The sequence below is a fragment of the Bactrocera dorsalis genome, chromosome 2, assembly GCF_023373825.1.
Source record: "Bactrocera dorsalis isolate Fly_Bdor chromosome 2, ASM2337382v1, whole genome shotgun sequence".
NCBI classification, from domain to species: Eukaryota; Metazoa; Arthropoda; class Insecta; order Diptera; family Tephritidae; genus Bactrocera; species Bactrocera dorsalis.
The window spans coordinates 91617156-91637448 of record NC_064304.1 but is presented as its reverse complement, the minus strand read 5'-3'; the positions used below and the strand labels follow the sequence as shown (position 1 = coordinate 91637448).

Here is a 20293-nt window from a genome sequence, read left to right as displayed (position 1 = left end):
ACCATTTTGGTCGAACACTTTTGGCCATTTTTCCACTACAGACCTTATTGCATCAGTGTACAACTTTTTTTGGTTTCTCGGCGAAAAACTGCGACAAGTAATTTCCACAGGCTTCTTTTGAAGTCAACTTTACTGCATTAAGGGAGTTCTGCATTGACCCAAACAGAAGGCAGTCCGCTGGTGCAAGGTCGGGGCTATATGGTGGATGCATCAAAACTTCCCATCCAAGCTCTCCCAGTTTTTGCCTAGTCATCAAAGATGTGTGTGGTCTAGCGTTGTCTTGATGGAAGACGAAACCCTTTCTCTTGAATTCTTGTCCAACCCCACCAAACACTCGGCATAACCTTTCGAAGCGTCAATACTGGCTTTGCGGTCATTTGTTGAGCTTTACCATGCTTGAACATGATCCTTTTCGAACATTTTCGTCGTTTTTGTTTCACTTTTCTTCTCTTGCTACCATTCACTTCAGAAATAGTTCGATTTCATTTCGTTTCAGCAAAGAATCGCAGATGTTAATTTGGTCCATTAGATTTTTCACGGTCAATTCATGTGGTACCCAAACATCGAGCTTCTTTTTGTAGCCAGCCTTGCTTATTTGACGGTTTTGATCTATCTTTTCCATAATTTCATCGACTTTTTCAACGAGAGATCGACCAGAGCGAAGTGCATTTTTCACATCGAAATTTCCAGAACGGAAGCGAGCGAACCATTGTTGTGCCACACAAACTGATACAGCATCGTCTCCGTAAACTTCACAAATTTCATTCGTGGTTTGCGTGGCATTCTTCCTTTTTTATATAAAAACTTCAAAATATAGCGAAATTCTTTATTATTTTCACTAATTTTTTAAAGTTGTAACTTTTTTTTCAACTTCCCCGAATATTATTTTTTTGGTGAAATGAAGCTCAAAACCGCATATTTCCAAATTTTCAACACTATATGGTATGACACAGTGTGATTGGTAGCACTGGGGATATTTGACTGCAACGACAGCTATTGACAAAATACGAAAAGACTTTTTAGACTACACAATATTATATATAATCTAAGCATCAACTCAAAACAATTTTAATAAAAAACTGAAATTTTTACAGAATATGTGAACTAAATGTGAAAAACTAAATATATTTTTAATATAATACTGTTATGTTAGTAATACCAGCCTCAACTTCCATCGCTAAAAATGTGCATTAGCGTATATTTATGGGTCGTTGTGTCACGCACCAAAATGTATATATATATTAATTAAGTTTAAATAAAATTACATCTATTTTTCTCATAACTAAATTAAATTCAAAATATTTCTGCCGCAAACATAAATTCATAATTTTATCTGAACTTTATCACAGCAACTTTGTGAAATTTATCACTCACATAACGGTTACAGCGCTAATAGAAGTGTTGTCGCAAATTTTCAACGGCAACTGAGAGGTGGAAAAAATTCTAACCACTTACATACACATGTATGAACGCATACATACAAACATTTGATAAAATGTCATGGTAAATTTAATGCAAAACCAGCAAAACTAATTCAATTACATTTCATTTACAGTTTTATTACCACTACTACACACGTACACACACGCCCCCGCGTAATAATATAAATGTCAAGAGGTTTTGTATTGTTTTGGGTATATACAGGTTATATGGTTATAACAGCGCAACAAAGCGTCCGTAAACGACAAGCATTCAACATCTGGCTAATTAATCTAATTACCACAACTTTGCAATGCACATAAACACTCGCACTCACACGTACACAGAAGCAAACAAGCGCAAATAAACCGCCAGAGAACAACAAACCCCGAGAGGCAGCAGCGCGAGACGAAGACGGTAACAGCGTGTCAAGTGAAAAAGCTGAGATATACTATTGTATACAAAGCCACAGTTCCGCACTTATCGTACACACACATTGATATGCTCTGTGGCAATATGTTGTAACCGAACCAGCGCAGCAGCACACCTATGGCCACCGGAAGACTCCTGTGTAACACTTACACACACATATACATATAAATACACGTATGTACCATTTAGTTGAACTCGCTTGTGCTCTGCACACGTACAAGCCACATAAGTACATATACATCTATGCATGTAAGTTTGTTGTGGCTGCAAGTTTTTTTGCTATTGTCATGTCGGTTTTTAATTGTCAACTCTTTGCAGGAGTTTCTTTTTAATGCCACATTCTCTGCCATTTACGCTGCTCTTATTTGCCGATGTTTACTCTCATGTCACGTTCTTTGTTGAACATTAAAAATATAATTACAACGCATTTACTTCAACATTAATTTCAATTTTCTCACCTACAGTAATGCACTAAGGGCTTTGTTTCACTTCTATGTGCGCCTTACTGTGTCTATATATGTGGTTTTTGTGTGTACTAAAGTTAACTATGTGATATATTTGCTAGCAACTATAAGATGACTCTAGAGTCCTATGAGCTGTTAGTTAGTTGGTTGTTACATACTTTTAGGGGTTGCGGGAAAATGAATTTTCGGACAGACCGCAAACCTTGAAACTTTCGTGGGCCAAAATAAATAAATGAAAATACATACATGTATGTACACGTGTATGTATATTGTGTATGTTAGTTTCAATAGACTTTTCAAGCTGTTGCTACCTAAGTGGATATCCTCGGGAAATATTTTTTTGTTCATAAAAAGTTGTTTTTAGAATAGAAAAAGTATCATAAAATTAATATAATTGGAAAATTTTATAAAATATTATTATTTTTACAAAACAGGATTTTTCGTCGTAGCCGTTTTATGTGATTTTGAGATATTGTTGCCACAGCAGTACACTTTCTAATATCTAGTGATAAATTTCGATATTTTTTCTACATTCGAAACTTGCGAGTATTCTAGCGAACCGAAGGCGGTGAACGTCCAGCAAAATTATTATGGATTACCGTAAAATGAGGTTGGTCGAGATAGCAGATATTCTAAAGATACCAACTAGACGTGTACATCATATCATTTACGAATATTTGGGTATAAGAAAGCTCTGTGCAAAGTGGGTGCTGCGTGTGCTCACTTTAGACCAAAAACAACGACCTGTTGATGATTCGCAGCAGTGTTTGGAAATACTCGAAGATGAAACATGGCTCCATCATTTCACTCCGAAGTCCAATCGACAATCATCCGAGACAACGACACACCATTAATCGGCTTCGAAAAGTGGAAAAGCTCAACAGTCGGCTGGCAAGATTATGGCGACTGTATTTTGGGATGGGCATGAAATAATTTTTTTGACTACTTTTAAAAAGAAACGACTATCAACAGCGACTATTACATAGCGTCATTGGATAATTTGAAGGAAGAAATTGCCAAAAAACAGCTGCATTTGAAGAAAAAGAGGTACTTCTTCACCAAGACAATACACCGTGCCACAAGTCAGTGAAGACGATGGCAAAAATCCATGAATTGGGCTTCAAAGTGCTTCAGTTTCCACCGTATTCTCCAAAGCTGGCTCCCAGCGACTATTTCCGGTTATCAGATCTCAAAATAATGCTCGCTGGGTACAAGTTTTCGTCAAGTGAAGAGGTGATCCCGGAAACTGACGCATATTTTGAAGCAAAAGACAAGTCGTACTATAAAAATGATATCGAAAAGTGGAAGGGTTGTTATAGCCAGCGTATTGCCCTTGAGGTGAACGATATTGAATAAAAAATTGGTACGCCAGTGATTTTTCAATCGCCCTGTTATAACTCTAGACATAAAAGAGTTGTACTAAAATGCTATCAGAATAAATGACTGCTTTTGTTATCGTAGTTAGGCTCAGAAACGATGAGGTTTAGCTTTATGTATATTAATTCACTCTATAGGGAATGACATATATGTATTCTTCTCACTTCCAGCATCAAATTAATAGTAATTAAAAAGGGAAAAGTTCTGGCATTTTTAACATCAATAGACAAAGGCGTCATGCTTACATTATATAACTTCCTTTTATGATTTGAAAATTCTCTGAACCTCAGCAAAAGCTCCATGTTTTAATTTATTGAATTTCCTTAAGCCCAGCAACTATTGGTTATCTTTGCAAGGCAGCATCACTTCAAATTGGCCAGTTGAGTGCAATTATAAGACTTGTGTCGGCTACAGTTCTCAGCTCCTGCTTCTCAGTAATATCCTTCCACTGCTTTAGCTCTTGTTTATGATAGCATTTGATGGCCCGACCTCCTTCGAAACGGCACAATTAGCTTTTAAACGAATTCAGACACTGTTGCTCACACAATAATCACACCTGTCCATCAGCAAGCAAGCAGATTAATTACGAAATCAATTTAGAATCACAACTTAATGCCAGGCAAAGTGATTTTTTTTCATTAAAATTGAGCTGAGCTTCCTGTGCACTTAACGCTGATTTATGATGGCGAGGAATGGGGCAATCAGCACTGTATATACGTAGCCGCTTGCACTCATGGCAGTGCAGGCATGTATGGATATTTGTGTTTGTGTATATGCAGCATGTGTGCAAAGTATGGGGAAGACAATGCAACATCAATTGCGGCACAACACTCTGGCATTGACATTAGCGATTGCAGTAGTAAAATGAATGGATGAAACGTGCTGTGTTTGTTGTTGCATCGTTGATACACTGAGCTTTGGTTTTAGCTTGGCAAGCATTGCACCTTTGCAGAGCAACACTTTGGCCGACGATAAATACATTGTGCGCTGCTTTATTGCCACCAGAAACAATAGCAGCTTACTGAAAGGCGGCAAGTGCGGCAGGTGCAGTGTGGTAGAGAGTTCTGTCAATAAAGAATGTTGTTTACGAAATGCAGCTCACCTGTGCAGCCTCTTTGCATGCGCACACATTTCTAGGCAAATAACGACAGCTCGCAAAATGTTGGCAGAATTTCGGTTTGCGCGCTTCAGCAAATCTGTGTTATAGCTTATCCAAATAGCAGTGCTGTGGCAGCGGTGCTGGGCAAGTTGGAAGCAGAGTAGTGGCAGGAGCGAACAGCACAACTGTCAGTTGCAACATTGGCATGAAGCTGTAGAAATATATAGCCACATAACAGTAATGAATTTGCGTTCTCTATTTTTATATATAAAGGAGTTTTTGCGCTGATTGTGGGTACACTGGAGGAAAATCGACGTCTGGAAAAACTGGTAAACGCCGTTCGCAGCAATTTGGACTGACGGAACGCCTTGGCACATTTCCCTTAATTGAAAGCGTACAAAATACAGTTTGTGCAGGAACTGAAGCCGCTCGATATTTCCAAGCGACATTTCTTCGCTCTATGGTCTCTTGAAAAGTTCTAAGAACATCCAACGTTTTCGAGCCAAATTTTGTTCAGCGATGAGGCCTATTTCTTTCTCAATGAGTATGTAAACGAGTAAAATTGCCGCATTTGGGACGAAGAGTAAGCTGTCATTTTATCCAACAACGGTTTGGTGTGGTTTGTGGGCCGGTTCATATTTCTTCAAAAATGATGGCGATGAGAACGTAATATATGCGTATATCCATAATAAGCGACTATATGATATCTGAACTTGAAGGTCGTGATCGCGGCAACATTTGGTTTCCACAAGACGGCACCATTTACCACACATCGCATCGATCAATGGACTTATAGATAGAACACTTCGCTGAGCAGATAATTTCCTGTTTTGGGCTGGCCACCAAGATCGTATGATATCTCACCGTTAGACTTTTTCCTGTAGGGATATGTATAGTCCAAAGTCTATGCGAACAATCCCACTTCGGTTCAGTCCTTGAGGGAAAACATCACGCGTGTATTCCCCAGTTATCAGTTGAAATGCTTGAATGAGTCATCGAAAATTGAACTCAATGGATGGGCTAAAAATGATCTTTCGAATGAGAGTCAACACTCACCACTAAATTTAAAGTTACTGTAAAACACACAAGTTTTTGTTTAAAAAGTAGGGAACCTCAAAATGGATCAGCCTTTACTTGGTAGAACACTTGTGGCCAGAACCTCCTATAAATTTTTTTCCAACTCCCAAGGTATTGAAGCGGAAGTTCTTTCATTAAAAATCCTTAGTGGGCTCAAATGTCAAAGTGAAACTGATAAATAACTACGTAATATGATGACCATTTTTGTTAGTTTGAAGGTTTCAGAATATATATTGCTCTTTTCTATCGTATTTGTGGCCGAGAGTTATTAGGCATAATTGAGTTAATCAAGCACTTCACTGTCGCCGTCTAGGTAGTTTTAAATATTTTGTTATTAATTTCAAAAACTTTTTCTCAAATACCTCAGAAGCCTTTATGTCAACAGCAATAAAAGAATCATTAATTTCTTCATAACTTCTCTTCACAATAAATGTACACATAACACAGCTTTCACCTACACCCCTTTATTTTCTTCTTCTTAAATTTTGTCACGCATCTACATAGTGCGAGTCAATACTTTTGCAAACATCCAAACATACATATTAATAAAATGGCGCGTTTACCAAATATATTCTCAAACACGTTGACTAGTAAGTACACAAAAACTTGGAGCATTTCATAAAAGTTTTCAAAAATTAAGTAAATGTCAGGCAAATTAATACCAATCACCTGCGAAGCACACACTCGACCCTTTTAAATGCCCAATAACGTGCTGACTGAAAGCGCCGAGAAAGCCACTGACGCGCCCGCCACTTCACGGCCACGGCAATTTCGCGCGCATTCAACAAAATATAGCCTATCGTGAGGCGCGCTTAAGCGCTTCAACATTTTGCTTAGCTGTCTAATATAATAATTGAGTTTATTCGGCCGTGCACGTGTACTGAGCAGGCGAGGTGCAAGAGTGTGTGAGTGTGGGTGTTGGCAGCAGCGGGGTAAAATGCCTGCCTTGACTCGGTATTAAATGCGCTGCTTAACTACTCAACGGCTCAAAGCAAACAAAGCAGTGACGGGAGTGAGAAGTAAGAGCGGTCTTGGGGGTTAGTGGGTGCTGGAAAGCGTCAAGGTTGCCGTCAGCGTCGTATAGTAATTGACGTCTATTCTCACAACAATTTTTTTTACTTTGTTTTCTATTTTTGTTTTTTTTTTGTTGTTTTGCTGTTACGTTCTCTGTCAAGCCATTTATTTGCTCATTTTGACAGTTAGAGCTAATTAATTATATTCGTGTTATTCTCTATTCCACTCACTTTTTATGCTGGATGATTATTTTCTTTACTCCTTTGTACGGCAATTTGTTGTTGCCCACTCGTATTTATTATACGCTAAGTTAAATTTGGCTTTCTCTCTGCCCTGGTTTGTCTTCATCGTGAATTAGCGTTGATGCGACGGCGACGCCACTGACATTATGCCACTCGAATGCCAGCTCGAAAATTGCTTGCTTGACTGCCTATCTTGCTGGCTTAATTGAATGACAGCAGGCAAGTAGCTAGAAGTAGCGGCGGTGAGGGTGGCTCGGTGGCGTTGGGGAGACGAGTGCCTTAAGCATATTAGTGGCGTAAAAATAATCTCGAAGAAAACTGTGGAGGCGAAAAAAAAAAGTTGGGGAAAATTTGTTTTTAATAGAAATGATTAATGGAATTAAAAGATACTAAATACAGGACGAAGGGGTAGGCTAATATGTGAAAATTTGTAGTGCATCTATAAAGGTGATTGAGCAATTTTTTTTACAAGAGTTTTCTTGATATTGAGAATTTACTTATATTATATAAATAGAGTATTAAAATGGATTGATATGTCATATATCCACTCAATTGTTTCTGATAACTGTCAGCCTTGCTCAAATTATCAGTTTAATGTAAATAACTGCAGTGGCTAAGCGCAACAGTAGTATGCGCTGGGAGGCACAGGAAGGGATTATAATTCAGTTTTATTTTAATAATTTTTATCTTATTTGAGAATTACTTGCTCTTATTACAGCAAGAAAAAAGGAAGATCGAGTTGTTGATGTTGTTATACAATTTCTTGATCTTTGTTACGCCTATAAATTTCTGGTGTCAATTTGAGAAACTATAGCATATTAGATTTGATCGGTGCAGAAAAAAGGAAAAATATCTGTGTATGCGTGGTTTTTCACCAATAAAAAATAATAAGTACTTCTGCTGCTCAGTGACGAGCACAGCGTAGCTTAATGCTCCAATATGTACAAATAAATAGTATTAAACACTTTCATTACATGCAAAAATATATATTTGTGTGCGCATATTAATTTCCACTATCCGCTTTCCTCTCTTTATTTGCAGATGGCGAGATCCTCCGTGTGCTGGTCAACACTTCAGCGCAAATTAAGTGTGATGTCGGTTCCAGTTTGCCAGACGATAAAGTTTTACTGGTCGTTTGGTATAAGAATAATCTTCCAATTTATAGGTGAGTAAATTAATTTTTACTCCACTCTCAACATATGCAATATTATTTTACTTTATTTTGTGTTTTTAATACGGACTTAATAGTAAGGCGGATAAATCGCTGTGGATAATTTTAATTCATTAACAATAAAAGATGATGAATGCTGAAGAGCTCCGAAAAGTGGATAAGCGAGAGAAACCGCTTGGAGCAAACTGGCTGGCTATTGATTATTTTGACAATTTCAGATTTTCGAAAAAATCATAAAACAGTTTAAAAACTTTTCAGATTATTAACCTTTAAATTCTTCAAACATTCACTGTGACAAATTTACCAGCTTTTATTGTAGCATAAACGTCAAGATATTTTTTAAAATTTTTTAGTGTAATATATTATAACAAATTTTCTTTTCCAGCTATGATACACGCGGTGCGCACGCGGGCACGCCTTCCCATTGGCGGGATGAGGACGTGCTAGAAGATCGCGCTGTCTTTCGCACACATAAGGAGCCAGCTGAATTGATAATAAATCCTCTGAAGGTATGTGCAAATTACATTTACTTTCATATAATTTTATTGAAATGACGGAAAATTAGAATCTTGCGTTTTTTAAGCCACCAAAAGACTTTGAGACCCACAAAAATTAACTAACTTAAACTTATTGTGAAAACGAGCATTAATAGATAATATGCAACCATCAAATTAGCAAATCTATGCCGAGTACATAAGTGGTATTGTCAACTCTAATCATTGAAGTATGTTCTCACCGAAGATTGTGGTGAATATTGATAACCTGTTGTCGATAGTTTCAAGCAGTTCAACAGATCAACAACAAACATAAGATCAAGAAAATATTTTTTTGTTAAATTTACTTTTTACTATTGTTATTTATACTTACTATGACGAGTTCAAGAAGCAAAGTGTGTACCATTTTCTACAATTTTCTTTCACTCTTTTTTTCAGGAAAAAGATGCAGGGAATTTTCGTTGCAGAGTGGACTTCAAACTCTCGCAAACTAGAAATAGTAATGTTAACTTGGAAGTTGTCGGTAAGTTTCGCTTGAAAAATAATAAGTAGATGAGAAGGCTAAGCATGAAATTTAATATATTAAAGAGTTAAGCATTTTTTTCGCATTAATTTTGTGTTTTCAATCATATATTGTTTCATTGAATCATTTAATATCAAGTTCTACAGCCCATAATTAATTATTGTAAAATAATATTAAATAAGCGGTAGTTGAAAAAATATACCACAAAAGCAAATTAATCACACCTTTTTCAAAGCTGTTTTTTGTAATCAATTTTGCACCATTTCTTTAACGCTTTCACATATTCATTTATTTAGTAATCGCTCTTCATAAGTTATTTTTTGATTTCCATTTCAGTGCCACCACAGCAGCCGGCGATTGTGAGTAATTCGGATGGCAGGTCCGATACGCGCGCCGGTCCGTATGAAGAAGGCGGCCAACTGGATCTGACATGTGTGGTGTACGGCGGTAAGTTACACAGTGAACCTTTTCAAAATACAGCAGGCAAATCTGACAAATTAACAAGTGTGAAAGTTATTTGTACTTGACATTTGCTTTTCTCACTGAGCTCTTCGAGTATATTGTACTTCGAACTTTTGTTATTGTAGGGATACAGGTACATTGTGGCGTTAGAAATGCACAAAAATATTCGCTACTTAGTGTTGAGATTAACTATTTACACCAACAAAAACATATACAACATATGCCTTTAGGTGAGATCTTACTTAAGCTTCATGTTCAGCATTCGCTTGTTAATAGCGCAAACTTCTCTCGGAATTTTCCGTAAAAGCACTAATAGAACTGTAAATTCCTATAAAATATTAAATAAATTTGTGAAGGTTGCAAAAAAATATAAGTACATGGAGTTCTCGCAAGCTAAGCAAACTAATGGATTGCGACAGAAAAAAAATATTAAAATCTTTATAGTAGAATTGTGGATTTTTGCAAATGTTTAGAATTATAAATGTGTTTACCGCGCTTAATTTAACTGCTTTTTCATGTTATATGTTCGGAGTAAAATTAAGTTGCCGTTTTAAAGCAGCAACCTCGTGGCTAAAGCAATCAACGTTTTTGACGACAGTCAACATGAACTACTTAGCTATATATTCGTTCAGATCGCCATAATATTTACAGGCACACACCTACAAATATACACTCGAGTGAAGCGCTTTAATGCAAGTGCATTTTATGTATATTTAAGTGTTGGTCAAGCATTACCCATGTTCAATATACAGGGAGATCCACATTTCATATTAGTACATTTAGCAAGACAGGTTTTAGAAAGGAGAAAATACCTACCGTTACCAGCCATTGAATGCTGAAGCAAGCGTCGAAAACCACAACAGTGTGATCTGGCTTCGCCTATAAGTAGCACTTCCATATTTGAGGAGCCGAAAGCTTACTTGATATGGACACCTAAGAATTGTCAAAAAATTACTGTTTGTATCATCCGAAAGAAAAATATATTATATTACTATACCCTTGTTTATTTTTGCCAAATTTCGGCCAAAATTTCTTCCGTAGAGTTTGTGGTTTTGCTTCGGCAACCAAATACGGTCTATTAACACATGCTGACAATTTCAGAAAATATAATTTTGCATATTATTATAAAAAATATATTTAAAGATTCTGTTTACGGTTAAAAAGAGTATTTGTAACACCATCGAAAATAAAAAATTATGAAATATAAGAACATTAAAAAAAAATTAATTGAATTAAACACCTATCTTAGAAATATATTCACTGTAGTAATATAAAAACTTGTGTAAGTGCCTAATTTAGGTACTGCAGCAACAAGCAAACCTCAAGTGCTTTACCAAAATGTTACTGCTGACTTGGCATTGTCAGTTTTAGTTGTATAAATACTGCCGGCGAACGGAAACATAAGCGCCAATGAATAGTCTAACATGTCAACGTTGACATAAATCAAATGTAGCACAGTTGTTGTGGCAAATTTTACAAATGTTTCGAAGATCCCAATAAGAAATTTTGGCGATATATTCGAAGTGTTTTTGAAACTGTAGCACTAGTATAAAAGTAAAAATATAAATGTTACTCATACGCCATGGAGGAAAAAATTATTTCATTTTTGAACTCACATGACATTGGTATTAGAAAAAAGCTACCAAGCTTTAAATATTGTGCCTAAAATATAACAACACATTGCAAGAGGGTCAATTTCGATTTAATTCAGTCCTTAAGGTTATTAACACTCTTGCAATCAAGTCTTGCTGTCTTTGCAATACTTAAGTAACATTTGTGCATATAAAGAACTACTTGGTATAACTTTTACTAATATGCATATACATATGTACGATCCAAAAATATATTAATTATTTTTCACCATGGCTTAGAGAAAGATTTATGCTTTTCCGCTCATAGCAATGAATATTACAATGTACATATATTAACGTTGCTCATACGCCATGACAAATAAAATGCAGATATACAAGGGATTCTCCATTAAGGCCACTGAAGAAACCAAGAAACGGGTAATTCGAGAATTTAATGCTGCTAACAATTTACAGCACTAGATATCATTGATCCATAATTAATGATCGAAGACCACTTCTTTTCAAATATGACGAATATTTCCTTCAGGGCTATTATTTTCATATACATATGAAATATGTGAATACATATACGCTCGACAGTATGTTTGCCCAACACGAATACAGTTATGCATAGTAGCATATAAGCATTCATGCGGTAGCTAATAACCCGTTTACACGTTCTTTCCATGAAATTTAGTTAGTTATCGCATAAAACGACAAAAGTAATTAAACTAAGTTAATTTTCAGTTATTCTTGCGTGTTGAAATAAATGTAGATATGTTTGCATATAGAAAGTGTTCTGATGCGCTAGCGGTACGAAATAAAGGGTATATCCTGGCGGATTTTTATAAAGGATTGGGGCTGTATAATCTGTATAAAATTATACTCACTCAAGTACCGCAAACGGCGTGATTTTGTTGATCTTGCCTTGAAACAACTTGAAAACAATAACATTGTTTTTAAGAAAATCGTCTTCCCCAATGAGGCTTACCCTCAACTGAGTGGTGCGGTAAATAAACAAAGTTATCAATACTGATGCAAAGAAAATTCACAAATTTTTCACGGACAACCTTTACATTTACCTTAATTGACAGTTTGGTGTTTTTGGTCTTGTGAAGTCATCGGTCCACATTTCTTTCGAAATTAAGTTCGCGAAACCGTTGATGTCAATGGAGAAGGGTATACAGATTGAAGATATCCAACTTTTTATAGTCATTATTGAAAAAAGTTAATGTTGACAGCATCTGGTTTCAACAAGACGGAACTTGGTTCCACACAGCACGTGCAACAACCGATTTGTTCCCAAAGAAAGTTTGTAGATTCGGGTGTTTCAGAAAATTAGGACAGTGAATGACCTCCAAGAAGTTGTGATTTAACACCATTAGACTATTTCTGTCGGGGATATTTGAAGTCAGTTTTTAATAATAAACCACACTATTTTCAAGCTTTAGAAGTCAATAATTCGATTATGCTATTAGGCTATTCATGACTTGCGACTAGAATTAATTGCAAACGTACTCGAAAATTGGGTTCATCGAATTCGTTTCTGCAAAAGAAGTCATAGAGGACATTTGAATGATATTTTATTCGGAAACTTAATGCCATCAATTGTACTTTACATAAAAAAAAATTGGATTTCCTTAACAATTTCATTGTTTTTTTTTTGAACAGAAATCATATCTCTCTTTTTGAAAAACCCTGTATTTCAAAGAGCTTATGCATTCAAGTAATATATTATATGTATATATAATTTATAACATGAAAGTTCATTTACTTTTGCGAGCCGGCTTTTGTAAGCTGTATGTGTGCCATGAAGTTCGCAATAAAGACATTTCCTATAAAAATGTTAGTGGCACTTAAAAAGGCCACTTAAACTGAATTAATATGCATGTGCATAATAAATAATATGCCCTCACTATTATTAAGAATATGAGCAGAAATGTGTTTATTTGTGAATAACACACATTTGGTATAGTTGAATATTAAATATAAATGTGAATATGTGTATGTATATGTCCTGTATCCTACATTATATTAGCTGAGCCACATTAAGTTGCAGAGTAATAACGATTTTATTAAGTACTCAGCTGCTTACTGGTTTCATAAAGCATTTATTTTAATAAGCAAAGAATATAAAAATAATAAAAGTACAGTTATATATGTGTATAGTTTCCAAAAAATGCATAGACTTTAATAAATTGCGCTATAATTAAGGTTATTTATAAAAAAAAATAATAATGACTCGTAAAATGTGTAACGGTGTCTATGAAGCTTCTTTTGCAACCTTTGAATTGGCGAATCCAGTGCTTTCGTGTACTGAATTTACTTTCATCGCTACACAATAAGAAATTTCGCAGAAATTCTGACTCTCCGTGATTGGAAGTCCTCAGATTTCAATGCCTAACTACAGGCTAACGAAGCTTTTGTAAAGCGACGCTACAACGCACCTTCGCTTCATCACAGCTAACATCTTGGTGCACTCTACTCATAAGAGTGTTACACGCACACACACACTCAAAAAGCAGCATTTCATTTTACTACTGCCAGCAATCACGTTAACGCCAATATGCGCCTAAAAGTATGCCGTCAACACCGAAAAAGACACCCGACCCTATGCCGACTTCGCAAACACAAACGTATGTATGCACAGACGGCCGAAGTAGGTCAGTGGAGCAGGCGAAACAAATTGTTTGCGCAATTGTGCAACAAAAGCTCTAACTGTAAATATAACAACAACTTTGGCAATAACAAAGAAAGCGTGCGATAAAAGGAGCATGCACGCAGCCACACACACGTGCTTGCTAAACGCACAGGGTACCACATAAAATCGAGAACCATAACAGTTTCAACGGTAATGCTTGCGGCAAGTCGCGCTGCATTTGTTGGCGGTGTGTAAATGGCGTTGAAAGAGAGTAAAATTATTGCACTGAGCGTCCAGCTAGTAGCGTCATCAGACCCTCAGGCTAGTCGGTGCGTTATAGTAGGTTTCTAGATTGCATTTTCGGTGACATGCAATTTGGCAATAAAATGCACACTCCTGTAAGCAAATATTTAAGTACAGAAAAATATATTTATATGTAGCCTTATAGTCACCATAGAATAGCAATTGGCTACTAGAGTTATTTTACAGATAAATACTTTTACTGACATCATTATTTCAGAAAGTTCTAAGAATATTTGGAATCACTTTACATGAAGTATTATGGATTCCGTAAGGCGATAAGCGATCAAATATTAAAGGTGTGGTTCCGTGAAATAGTTCCCAGGATTAATTAATTTCCTTATAAATTCTTTAAAGCGGATTTTAGAAATTAGTTGTCATACCTATCCTCAAATAATTATCTGGATATAGGAAAATTTCATTTTAAGGCTGATAAGCTTAACTGAAACTAATTCATTAGGCTTCTTTATATCCTGTTAGTGATAATGAAATATGTTCATTAGGAGTTTTAGACCTTTGGGTTCATCTATGCAACTAATTTGACTAAACTTGTATAGTCAGTGGCAATTATGCCAAATTATTGGGGAACATATTATTAATATGCCGTAAAAATTTAGTATATTTTGAAATATTAAGATAATATAAGTCATGAAATAAGGGTATTGAATTTTAAGCGGTTTGAGATATTTTCTAAAGAAAAAAATCAGTATCTTTAGAACCTTCTAAGTACCAGTTTAGATTTCCTTCTTAAAATTATATTTAGTAAATATGACCGGTGTGCCAAACTACGGCAGCATCTTACAGCTTTACAATTAACAAATCTGCACCGCTGTTCCTTTTAGCTTTAAGTTGGCACGCTTTTTGGTATGCCCCAAACCTTATCATTTGTCTTTCAAAAGCGAATTTTCAACTGAATGTGGAAGAGTCAACGACAGAGCAACGAATTATTGACATTTCATACTACCACTGAAGCAATCTTCATTCATGTTTCTTTTGGCCACACTCTCTACCATGCACACCAAGCACTGTGCTCGCATATGAGGCAATGGCTTCGCAATTTCATTTTATGCCACTCTTTATATATGTTGTACTCGTAATTTTGGCGACTTTTCGGTGAGCGCTTAAGCCGCATATGATGGCAATTTGTCGTTGACATCCCGACCTCTTCAAGAGCGGTCAGGCAGCGCTTCGACAAGCCAGTCGAATCGCGTAGAATCGTCAGTTTTTGCCAGTCATATGTATGGCTGTGTGTTTACTCTTCTTAAAGCTTGCCAATGTCTGTCGTTTGGTTGAAAATGTATTTACCAACTTCGTTTGTTTTCTTTCGTGCTTCCATCCAGCACTAACCGTTAGCTTCGCACTTCCTACTTGAAGCGTAACTGCCTGCAAGGCTTCTTGTTGCTTGTAGGTGTATTTTATTTGGGTCCATCAACACAACCCCGCCATTTCGGCTTATTGTTATAGCCGGCTCTTACTGTTTGGCAGTCAAATTGTTTTTGCTGTTATTGCTTGTGCTTTATGTTATAGACCATTTTTTCACTCGACACAAAATTGGCTTTCTGCTTCTACTTAGTTTATCTGCCTTTTCCACGTTTTTTTCACAAAATATTTCCTCTAAAGAGGCTACTTGGCCGCTGCAGCAAATTGTCTGCCAACGGAAAACTCATCGCAAATACAAACCTACATATGTATGTATAGTATGTTGCTTGTAATATGACATAAATTCTTATTCCTTAACGAGTATAGAAATTCTACTTGCCTTTGCCGGTATGTGTGCGCTTGTTTACAGCACAGTTTTTGTACACAAAACTTTTATGCCGAATCCACCGCCACTTCATTGCGCAGATCCTTCGTATGAAGCTCATTTGTCCCTACGTTGTACTCATTTTCTCGGCAAGCGTTTAGTTTTTGCTCCATTTTGTCATTTCTATATTTTTTGATTGCACTTTGTAAAGCGATTACTCCAAGTTCCAAAATATAAATAAAATGCAATTTCCTTAATGGACGTGCACATTTCTGGCAGACACGGCGGCCGGACGAAAATTTGCAAAAACATACTTTCGCAGCGGAAGAAAGAGTAAATACCGAGCGCAGAGTAGAAAAGGCTTAAGTGGTGCATATTTTGCACTTCTAATATTTTTGACATATTGAGCTGCTTTTTTTCAGGTAATAACTAGTTTACACTGAGGAAAAGGGTTTGCGAAAACAACGGCTGCAAGAAATCTTCACGTTGAAAGCGTGATTTAGAGCAGCAACAGTATCTCTTCTGAAATACCATTTTATTTAGGTATGGTTTTCGAATTTACCATATTTAATTATTTGGTGCACCATGACGTATGACCAACTTATATTAATATATAGATATGTTTCGAGCAATTTTTTTATTATAAAGCATTCTACATTTATTTCCAAAAATAACCTGAATTTATATCTCATAAGTATGTATATATCCTCTGCTATCTTTCTAAAAAAAAAAACACTTTATTTGCTTATGTATTTTTAATATTATTTAGAGTAGCCTAAAATTAATTGACTGCAATTCATTATATGTTGCCCAAAATATAACTTTTATGGCGTTGAGATGTCAAGCTGTTAGAACAAGTTTTGAAACCCTGTATGTAAAACTTGATCACCTCGTAGCTCATATTAATGACCCAAAGAAGTTTAGGTTAAATTTTAATTTTTAGAAAATTCTTAAATTTCTAGTTACTTCAGTTCAGATTTTGGAAGAGTTGTTTTATATTTTTTTATCCCTTAAAAATGAAATAACTAAAAATTTACCTACATATAAACCAATCCTCACTATTTTCACGTAAGCGCTTAGAAAGCAGTCTCCACCACAAACAATTACTTTCCAAATGGTTTATCACTGCTAATGGAGTCAAGCTTAATTGACCTAAAACAACAAGAACATTACAAATAAACATAAATTATCTTGATGTGCCCGTTTGTAGACAACCGGTAGCATAAATCACATTTATATAATTTTTGTCGTGAGCAAAAATGTGAGATATGCTGCTTTAATAGTTTGGCATAAATGGTATTTAGTGAGACAGATATGTGAAATATATTTATTGCGCAACTCGTTACATACAGGACAATACTGCCTTAACAATAATAAATATATATAAACATAATAAATATATATAACATTTAATATGCACATTATTTTATTTGAAGATAAAATTCTCAAATTTATGTATTTTATTTTTCATTTTTATCTTGCAGGCTCACCACCGCCCACGGTCACTTGGCTCTGGAATGGCCACATTCAGAATAGTGTTGTGGATTTCACAGCAGATGACACCATCAAGAGCAGATTGTTGTTGAGGAATTTGTCACGCATACACCAACATGCTGTGTTTACGTGTCAAGCGAGTAATTTCCACAAGAAATATGTCTCCACCAATATCACCATTGAATTGTATTGTAAGTATAGAGCGGATTTATCCTATATGCAGGTGTCTATAGCAATTTAAAGATATTTGATGGAACACCTTTGATCCTGTTAAATAAATTATGCCATTAGTTTACAATTCCATTTTGTGCTCCACGGCGGATGAGTAATACATGGCCTTATGAGAAAGGGTAGACAGTATTTTTGCTTAGGCAGCTGGAAAACGCAAACACGGGATCATAATATAAATGACATATTTTATGCATTTATATAAATAAATATAAAATAGTTTACTGTAACGGATATATTAGTTACGCCTTCGCCTTGTAATATTTTTAATGATCTTCGAAATCTATTTCCCTTAGGCCCCAACACACTTGTGCCAACTTTTTTCCAATACTCGAGATTGTTGTTAAAGTATATTGTCGGAATGGGCTTCAATGCACGCAGCTTTTCACGTTTAACGTTTTCACATGACTCAATACGTTTTGCTCCGAGCGGTCGTTTAAATTTGCTGAATAGCTAAACGTCACGCGGAGCTAAATCAGGAAAATATTGTTGTAGGGGAGCGATATTGTTTGAAAATTTTGCGAAAAATTCACGAAGCGTGAATAGAGTATGCGACGGTGCATTATCATGTTGCAAAAACCAAGAGTTGTCGGTCGTTTTGACCTGTGAAAAACACATCAATTTCCTGCTTCGAATCACCTTTGCCACGATATTCGGGCGATTGATCGTCTGTTTCCGGGTAATAAGCATAAATAAAAAGACTCATCGTTTCATGACATCCTCGTGGACCGGAAGTATTGTTTAAAAATATTTCTCAGACTTTAATGCAATGGTTTTCAGTAATCCTTCCGATATTCCAACGATGCCAGTAAGATATTTGATTGTTAATCATTGATTCTCAACTGGTCATGATTCCTACTTCAGAAAGCCAAGCGTATACAAAACACTAATGATTATTTTGATGTGATATTTTTCACAAATATCTCTGACAGTCATACCAACCTTAAAAAAAATATTTCAACGAACGGGTTTTTATGGAAATTTCAAATTAAAAGGTCTTACTAATTTTTGCCCACAGTAGTATTTGCTCCCTCTATTTAGTATTTGATATATGTAAACACCCATTATATTAGCAAGCTGTGAAGTTAATAAAGCATTCTCAGATATTTATGTTCGAAAATATGTTGTACAAATATCTGCTAGGAATTGTCAAAGCGCACTGACGTCTGCGCCTTTTAACATGTTGTTTGTTATTTATTTAAGGTCGAGAGTCAGACTTCCGTTGTTATTTACTTCTTCCTTAGCTTTTCGCTGGTTCGAGCGCAAACATGCACTTGTCTGTCGGCTACTAACTTGCTGCCTTCTCCGTCATAATTACTATATATGTATATAAAGGAAATGCGAAGAGCAAAATATCAAACTATAATTTAAAAAGAACTTTAGTTGCTTTACAGTTATAAGCAAACATAAATAAGTAATGTCAATAGAAGCAACTAATCCACAAAATGCACATTCTGGTAGCGTCGAACTGTGAAACAAAAAGTTGTGTGAAATTTAAACGATTTTATAATTCAGCAAAGATTATCACACCAAATGAAATATGACTGTATCTGTGTTTATACTAGTTAAGTGGCACTTTTTGTTATGGTGAATATAAACTTTTAATTATTTGTTTTTATTTAGAGATTATCATTACTAATTAAAGATAATTTTTTTCATGCAATTCGCCATATATTTTTTTGTAAATCTTCAATTACGAATTTTATGGAGTTGAGCCTACAGAGCTTACATAGAAATAAATAATTAATCGGATTGACATCCTTCATATGTTTTTTTTTTTTCTTTTCAACCACTTCACCTGTTTTCACTGCTGTTGTGATTTGGCTGCATTTTGCTAGTCGTCAAACAAATTTGGCAGCTATCTGAAGTCGGCAACACAGTATACATTTAATTAATTTTATAACTAACACGCCATCATCCAGAGGTATAAGCACTCAAATTAATAAGAGTTTTTACAGAATATGTCGGTAGCGAGAGCATATTTTGTTAGAGTGTGAGTTAGTTTAATAAAATGTTTATAGAATCGCATTTAGTTGCCCAAAAGTCGGTTATTTTCGATGTGTTATGTCAGTAAGTGCTAATCAGCGTAAGCGTGTCACGGTGTATACGTAATGCGGATGTGGGAAGCTGCACAAATATTGCATTTATATTTATCTTGCCAACTATTTCGGTTTTCCTGCAGGATTCCATATAAATATTTGTTTAATTATATTTAACAATTTTGCATCAAGTTCGCGAGTATTATGCAACAATTTCATATTTACATGTATACCTCCACAGCTACGCCAACCAGCGCTTAGATAACAATTTTTCATAGTTATTAACAAAAACTCTCAACTGTGGCAGTGTTTCGGTGCTGCAAGTGTGTGCGTGTGCGCTTGTGTGCATGTGTGGTATTATGTGTAACGGTCGACTTCACACATAACCGTTCGGTGATCTTTTTGATTTTAATTAAATATTTTAAATTTTAATGGTGCACTAATGTTGGAACTAATGCCGCAACCGCGGCCACCACACGCACAACCAACCGGCATTTTGGCA

General features: G+C 35.7%; 1 protein-coding gene across 3 annotated transcripts in view; it reads left to right on the top strand.

Moving 5' to 3' along the window:
* The window catches only part of LOC105230323 (uncharacterized), a 187572-nt gene that overhangs the window by 123391 nt on the left and 43888 nt on the right, over positions 1–20293 (top strand). For all 3 annotated transcript variants that reach the window (XM_049449239.1, XM_049449238.1, XM_049449237.1), the window contains 5 exons: positions 8166–8289; positions 8681–8804; positions 9228–9312; positions 9649–9759; positions 17515–17715. In XM_049449239.1, the coding sequence (XP_049305196.1) occupies positions 8166–8289; positions 8681–8804; positions 9228–9312; positions 9649–9759; positions 17515–17715 (645 nt within the window). The remainder of the gene's footprint in view (positions 1–8165; positions 8290–8680; positions 8805–9227; positions 9313–9648; positions 9760–17514; positions 17716–20293) is intronic.